This window comes from Bos mutus, unplaced genomic scaffold (assembly GCF_027580195.1).
Source record: "Bos mutus isolate GX-2022 unplaced genomic scaffold, NWIPB_WYAK_1.1 CTG982, whole genome shotgun sequence".
NCBI lineage: Eukaryota > Metazoa > Chordata > Mammalia > Artiodactyla > Bovidae > Bos > Bos mutus.
In genome coordinates, this window is record NW_027220457.1 from 10615 (window position 1) to 18715 (window position 8101).

Genomic DNA, 8101 nt, shown 5'->3' on the forward strand with positions numbered 1-8101 from the left:
TACTATTTATATAAGTAAAGTATCTTCCATCAAAAGTCATTCTTCAAACTCATTCATAAAGTTAAATAAAACTCAACAGCTTTTACATTTAATGTACACCTTTCATTTTATGGCATTGTTAACCCTAGGGTGAATACAACAAGGAAGCTTTGCACTTTCCTTTTCTATGTATAAAGATATGCATGGAGTACAAAGATGGATCCACAGCATAAATGTGTTGTCACAATTTCACGGTGGGGGTAATTAGGAAAAAAAAAAAAAAATTTCAGAAGACTCTGTCAATAGGGGAAGGGGGGTCAATAATGAAAACAACATTTGCAAAATGCTGTCCTAAACCCATTTGGAGAGTGCAAAATGAAAAACAAAAACAAAAGTAGAAAGCAAGAGGGAACTTTGAGAAAATGGAAACCATGGGCTCCTATTTAAGACACAGGCCTGAAGGAAGGTCTTCAGAGAACCTAGAAAGCAGGTTCACAGAGTCACCCACCTCCCCAGGCCACAAGCATCTGCAAGGTCCCCAATGGCCCCAGCCTGGTCCCTCCTTCTGGCCCTGCTGCTGCTCAGCTGCAACACCATCTGCTCTCTGGGCTGCCACCTGCCTCACACCCACAGCCTGGCCAACAGGAGGGGCCTGATGCTCCTGAGACAACTGAGGAGGGTCTCCCCTTCCTCCTGCCTGCAGGACAGAAATGACTTCACATTCCCCCAGGAGGCGCTGGGTGGCAGCCAGTTGCAGAAGGCTCAAGCCATCTCTGTACTCCACGAGGTGACCCAGCACACCTTCCAGCTCTTCAGCACAGAGGGCTTGGCCGCTGTGTGGGACCAGAGCCTCCTGGACAAGCTCCACGCTGCACTGGATCAGCAGCTCACTGACCTGCAAGCCTGTCTGAGGCAGGAGGAGGGGCTGCCAGGGGCTCCCCTGCTCAAGGAGGACTCCAGCCTGGCTGTGAGGAAATACTTCCACAGACTCACTGTCTATCTGCAAGAGAAGAGACACAGCCCTTGTGCCTGGGAGGTTGTCAGAGCACAAGTCATGAGAGCCTTCTCTTCCTCAACAAACTTGCAGGAGAGTTTCAGGAGAAAGGACTGACACACACCTGGGTCAACATGGAAATGATTCTCATGGACCAACAGACCACACTTCCTCCTGCGCTGCCATGTGGAAGATTCATTTCTGCTGTCATCAGGCACTGAACTGAATCAATTTGTTAAATGATTTCAGGTATATTAAGCGACATCATGATCTACTCTACAGGCACTACTCTGTCCCAGATACTCAAGCTAACCCATCTACTTATTTATCTATTTGGATATTTATTTATCTAATTTAATATTTATTTATCTATATATAAAGAATTAAATTATTTTGTTCATATAATTATGTATGTATAATTAAGGGAAAAATATATTTTGTATTTAGTCAATTTATGAGTTTTCTTCATTCATTAAACCTTACTATAAAAATCTTCCTTTGTTTTTCTTTAAAAAAGAAACATGAAGACTGAATACGCAACTTGATTAAAGAATGCATTTTACAATTCCTTCACCCATGTTTGTGATTTGCACATTACAAGTGTTGGGGATTTTCTCCTCGGGACTTGGAAGCGACGAACCTGAAAGAAGGACAGACAGTCTCTTGCAAGGACTGACAAGTTTATTTCTGCAGTCAAGCCTTTTTATAGAAGTAGGAACAAAGAGCGTAGAGTATACAGCCAGCAGAGCGCGTACGGGGTTAACACCTAATCAGTAAAAATATTTCAAGGACAGCGCGCTGTAAGTGACCCATGAGCTTATCCCATAACCCGTTTTCTCAAGCAACATCCTTAATATTCATTATTAAATCTTGGCGCCAGGCATAACCAAAGGCAGGAGATGTTTTTCTGCCCGGGCACATCAAGCCGGGGTATTTCTGGCCCTTCGCCATTTTCCCAAGGACATCCTCCAACCGGCTATTTTGTCCTGGGCTTCCCAACAACAAGTAAAAATATACTTTCTCTAGCCAGGTAGTGTGTTGCTCTCAGGACCTAGACATGAACATCATTAATCCAATCATTTTTGTAACATTGATTTTTTTTAATGGAAAGTAACCTAAAAACAATAATGAGTTAATTTATAATAAAATTTTAACTATTTTAAAAATAGTATAATTAATAGTAGAAATGACTATCAATTAGCTTGAATGCTACAATGAGAGCGAGAAAAGTGGGATTCCCCCAGTAGAAGGTGGATCAAGCTGTGAGAGGATGTGAAAATAAAAGTTAACTACTTTTCATTTCAGTGCAAATTTCGTTTCAGTGCAAATGTTCAATGGATATTGGAGATGGCAATTTACAAGCAATTTCATAAAGCATAAGGTGTAACAGAAGTACTGACCAAATAGGAGGAGAGTGTAGAATGAGAAAAGGAGTTAAAACTGAGTCCCATGACCTCAGTCTTAAAAGGGAGGGAATGCCACAAAGGAAGCAGAGATGGAATGGCCATGTGTTAACTGCACAAGAGAGAATGGTGAGAAGACAGAGATGCAAAGGCGGCAACCACTTAAGACTCAATGCATTCCTGAACATGTAGATGGAAAGTGCTTCCTACTTGGAAAAGAGATGGCATGGGCCACCTTAATGAGAGCTTGCTTGGTAGAATTAATCAACAGACACCATAGTGGACAAAGTGGAAGGATGGAGAAGAGAAGGTAATAGTAATATGTATAGAAAATGGTTTTGAGATATTTGCTGTCTCATTTGAGGAGAGAATAGGGTGGGACTTAGAGTCGAAGGTGGGTTTTTTTGTTTTTTTCCTGCTCTGCAGTGTTTTCCCTTTTTGGAATATTTTGCTTATGAAGAGATTTCACATATATGATGCATTGAAAACACATATCACTGTTTAAGATCTGATTTACTTTAAACCATGAGATTTAGTGACACAGTGATAAAGTATCATTCTTTTGATTGCGTTATAGAGTGTTGAATGTCAGGAAGCTGCTCTGTGGTTGAAAGCATTCACTGCATGGGAAACAGATGGAACTGACCTTAGTAAGAGCTGATGGGGTGGAATTAACCACCAGGAACTGTACTGGGTTAGGTGGCATTTAATAAGAAACAAAGTCCCAATGTCACTGTTTCCTCTGGGGATTCTCTTTAGTTCTTTCACTCTCACCATAGTTAGAATTGCCTTGGAAACAAACAGAGATCATTCTGTCGTTTTTGAGATTGCATCCAAGTACTGCATTTCGGACTCTTTTGTTGACCATGATGGCCACTCCATTTCTTCTGAGGGATTCCTTCCTGCAGTAGTAGATATAATGGTCATCTGAGTTAAATTCACACATTCCAGTCCATTGCAGTTCGCTGATTCCTAGAATGTCGACATTCACTCTTGCCATCTCTTGTTTGACCACTTCCAATTTGCCTTGATTCATGGACCTGACATTCCAGGTTCCTATGCAATATTGCTCTTTACAGCATCGGACCTTGCTTCTATCACCACTCATGTCCACAGCTGGGTATTGTTTTTGCTTTGGCTCCATCCCTTCATTCTTTCTGGAGTTATTTCTCCACTGGTCTCCAGGAGCACATTGGGCACCTAATGACCTGGGGAGTTTCTCTTTCAGTATCCTATCATTTTGCCTTTTCATACTGTTTATGGGGTTCTCAAGGCAAGAATACTGAAGTGGTTTTCCATTCCCTTCTCCAGTGGACCACATTCTGTCAAATGTCAAATGACCACATTCAATATCACAGTAATCCAAGTCTATGCCCCAACCAGTAACGCTGAAGTTGAATGGTTCTGTGAAGACCTACAAGACCTTTTAGAACGAACACCCAAAAAAGATGTCCTTTTCATTATAGGGGACTGGAATGCAAAAGTAGGAAGTCAAGAAACACCTGGAGTAACAGGCAAATTTGGCCTTGGAATACGGAATGAAGCAGGGCAAAGACTAATAGAGTTTTGCCAAGAAAATGCACTGGTCATAACAAACACCCTCTTCCAACAACACAAGAGAAGACTCTACACATGGACATCACCAGATGGTCAACACTGAAATCAGATTGATTATATTCTTTGCAGCCAAAGATGGAGAAGCTCTATATAGTCAGCAAAAACAAGACCAGGAGCTGACTGTGGCTCAGACCATGAACTCCTTATTGCCAAATTCAGACTTAAATTGAAGAAAGTAGGGAAAACCACTAGACCATTCAGGTATGACCTAAATCAAATCCCTTATGATTATACAGTGGAAGTGAGAAATAGATTTAAGGGCCTAGATCTGATGGATAGAGTGCCTGATGAACTATGGAATGAGGTTCGTGACATTGTACAGGAGACAGGGATCAAGACCATTCCCATAGCAAAGAAATGCAAAACAGCAAAATGGCTGTCTGGGGAGGCCTTACAAATAGCTGTGAAAAGACGAGAAGCAAAAAGCAAAGCAGAAAAGGAAAGATATAAACATCTGAATGCAGAGTTCCAAAGAATAGCAAGAAGGGATAAGAAAGCCTTCTTCAGCGATCAATGCAAAGAAATAGAGGAAAACAACAGAATGGGAAAGACTAGGGATCTCTTCAAGAAAATCAGAGATACCAAAGGAACATTTCATGCAAAGATGAGCTCGATAAAGGACAGAAATGGTATGCACCTAACAGAAGCAGAAGATATTAAGAAGAGATGGCAAGAATACACAGAAGAACTGTACAAAAAAGATCTTCACGACCCAGATAATCATGATGGTGTGATCACTGACCTAGAGCCAGACATCCTGGAATGTGAAGTCAAGTGGGCCTTAGAAAGCATCACTATGAACAAAGCTAGTGGAGGTGATGGAATTCCAGTTGAGCTATTCCAAATCCTGAAAGATGATGCTGTGAAAGTGCTACACTCAATATGCCAGCAAATTTGGAAAACTCAGCAGTGGCCACAGGACTGGAAAAGCTCAGTTTTCATTCCAATCCCAAAGAAAGGCAATGCCAAAGAATGCACAAACTACTGCACAATTGCACTCATCTCACACTCTAGTAAAGTAATGCTCAAAATTCTCCAAGCCAGGCTTCAGCAATATGTGAACCGTGAACTTCCTGCTGTTCAAGCTGGTTTTAGAAAAGGCAGAGGAACCAGAGATCAAATTGCCAACATCTGCTGGATCATGGAAAAAGCAAGAGAGTTCCAGAAAAACATCTATTTCTGCTTTATTGACTATGCCAAAGCCTTTGACTGTGTGGATCACAATAAACTGTGGACAATTCCGAAAGAGATGGGAATACCAGACCACCTGATCTGCCTCTTGAGAAATTTGTATGCAGGTCAGGAAGCAACAGTTAGAACTGGACATGGAACAACGGACTGGTTCCAAATAGGAAAAGGAGTTCATCAAGGCCGTATATTGTCACCCTGCTTATTTAACTTATATGCAGAGTACATCATGAGAAACGCTGGGCTGGAAGAAGCACAAACTGGAATCAAGATTGCAGGGAGAGATATCAATAACCTCAGATATGCAGATGACACCACCCTTATGGCAGAAAGTGAAGAGGAACTAAAAAGCCTCTTGATGAAAGTGAAAGTGGAGAGTGAAAAAGATGGCTTAAGGCTCCACATTCAGAAAACGAAGATCATGGCATTCGGTCCCATCACTTCATGGGAAATAGATGGGGAAACAGTGGACACAGTGTCAGACTTTATTTTTCTGGCCTCCAAAATCACTGCAGATGGTGATTGCAGCCATGAAATTAAAAGACGCTTACTCCTTGGAAGGAAAGTTACGACCAACCTATATAGCATATTCAAAAGCAGAGACATTACTTTGCCAACAAAGGTTCGTCTAGTCAAGGCTATGGTTTTTCCTGTGGTCATGTATGGATGTGAGAGTTGGACTGTGAAGGAGGCTGAGCGCTGAAGAACTGATGCTTTTGAACTGTGGTGTTGGAGAAGACTCTTGAGAGTCCCTTGGACTGCATGGAGATCCAACCAGTCCCTTCTGAAGGAGATCATCCTTGGGATTTCTTTGGAAGGAATGATGCCAAAGCTGAATCTCCAGTACTTTGGCCACCTCATGGAAGAGTTGACTCATTGGAAAAGACTCTGATGCTGGGAGGAATTGGGGGCAGAAGGAGAAGGGGACAACAGAGGATGAGATGGCTGGATGGCATCACTGACTCGATGGACGTGAGTCTCAGTGAACTCCAGGAGTTGGTGATGGACAGGAAGGCCTGGCGTGCTGTGATTCATGGGGTTGCAAAGAGTCAGACACGACTGAGCGACTGATCTGATCTGATAGTTAGAATAGCATTTGTTTTCCTTTTGCCTCAATGCTTCCAACACAGTGACAGCTTTCCAAGAAAGCTGAATGGAGAAGAAAATCAATGATGAATTGAACATTATGGAAAATCATGGTACAGGCCCTTTTATGTTTCCATTTTTACTTTCTTATTAAGCTACAACCTCAAAATGATATAGAAAGTAATTCAGAAGTAGAAAGACAACCCCTGCCCAAAAAAAATACTAAATGAAATAGAACATATAAAATTACAAAGACTCTGAAATCAGGAAAGCATGAGGGCTGATTACCTAGCATCACAGACCCTACAGCTCCACTATGAGATGAAAATGATGATCCAAGAGGCTCAGTAGAAATGTACTCAGTCAGCTAATGATGCCTATTAACTCCTTCTATTAAGAAGGCCAATAAGTGAAGTCAATAGAAGATTCTGATGGGAGGTCTGATGGAAACTCTAAGAATACTCTTTGTGAATTCAGTGTAATTATTATGAACTCTGTGCTCATGACAGAATGGTGAACAAGACATACGCCTTTATCCTGTGGTGGTTACTTGTCAAACACGTCTAATAAATCTGTTTTCAAGAAGACCAATCCAGTACCATAAGCCAGTGTAGTTGATATACAAAATCAAGAGGGCAGAAACAAAGGCAGAACTAGAAGTAGACACAACCCAACTCCTCCCAAAATGAATGCTAATGATCACTGTCAAGGCCAATTTTCCTCCGTTCCTTTTCTCAGTCCATCATCATCAACTTTTAACAGACATTTACGGTACTAAAAGCTGAAGAACGCAGTTTGAGGACACAGCAAGTATCCCAATTAGTCTCAGATACACTAGAGGTTTAGGAATGATCAGATCAGGAGTCAAAATAACAGCAATTAGAGTGCAAAGGGCTCTAATCCCTGTACTTTACCTCAGTCATACCATGTATGGTATTTAGAATAGTTTTGTTTATATAATATCATGTTCAAATTTATAATGTATTCAAATAGAAGAAAAGATACTTATCTTTATTGTTTTTCAAATTATTTTCTCCTTTAATTTACAAAACTCTTCCCCAGAAGACAGCTTGGAATTGTTACTCTTATAAAAAGAAATAGCTTAAATTCACAATGCATACTGAAACATGGATGAAGAATTCTACTCATTACTCACTTCTTTCAGCAGGTTATAACTTAAAACAGCATATTTCTATATCAGATATCTGATTTAAAATTGTTTATTTCTATATCAGGTATACTTTCAGTTCTGAAAACACAGAGGTGGAAAAACCAAATGCAAAACCTCTTCTTTTGGAGGGTTTAGTTTGGAAGAGAAAGGTATAAAAGCAATAATCATGCTTAATTATTTAAGTTTCCTGTTACAATGAGAGCTAGACAAAAGGGGATTCTCCCATCAGAATCTGGTTGAGGCCTCTCGGGAAGGGGAGAAAGCTGATTAGTCTATAGAGTGCCCAAGAAACACCTAAAGACAGATTTTCCATTTCCCATTGGTAGAAGCTTGTGTGGATGTCGTGCTTTAGGATTAGCGTGTAGAATGAGAAGATGACCTAAAGCTCACGAGGACCTGCCGCTCTGAAGGTTGAGAAAGTGAAGGAGGGTCTGCAAAGGGCCCAGAGGTGGAGCATCCAGTGCACTTGGGAGCCAACCTGGAGAAATGATCTCCGCAAAGCACCAGAGAAGAAAACAAAGGGCTGAGAATCAAATGGGCTGAAAGTTAAAAAATGATTTCTATGTGATATGAGATCCTGCATCGAGTCTAGACTCTGTCAGGACATACGGGTAATCAAGGAAATCACTAAACTTCCCTGAGCCTCAGTCTCCTCAAATATAA

At 41.1% G+C, this 8101-nt stretch overlaps 1 protein-coding gene across 1 annotated transcript; it reads left to right on the forward strand.

The window, feature by feature from the left end:
* Positions 1 to 520: 520 nt before the first annotated feature.
* LOC102266354 (interferon alpha-1) lies at positions 521 to 1090 on the forward strand. The gene has a single exon (XM_005910690.2). It carries the CDS (start codon positions 521 to 523, stop codon positions 1088 to 1090), a length of 570 nt encoding a protein of 189 aa, XP_005910752.2.
* Positions 1091 to 8101: the final 7011 nt, after the last annotated feature.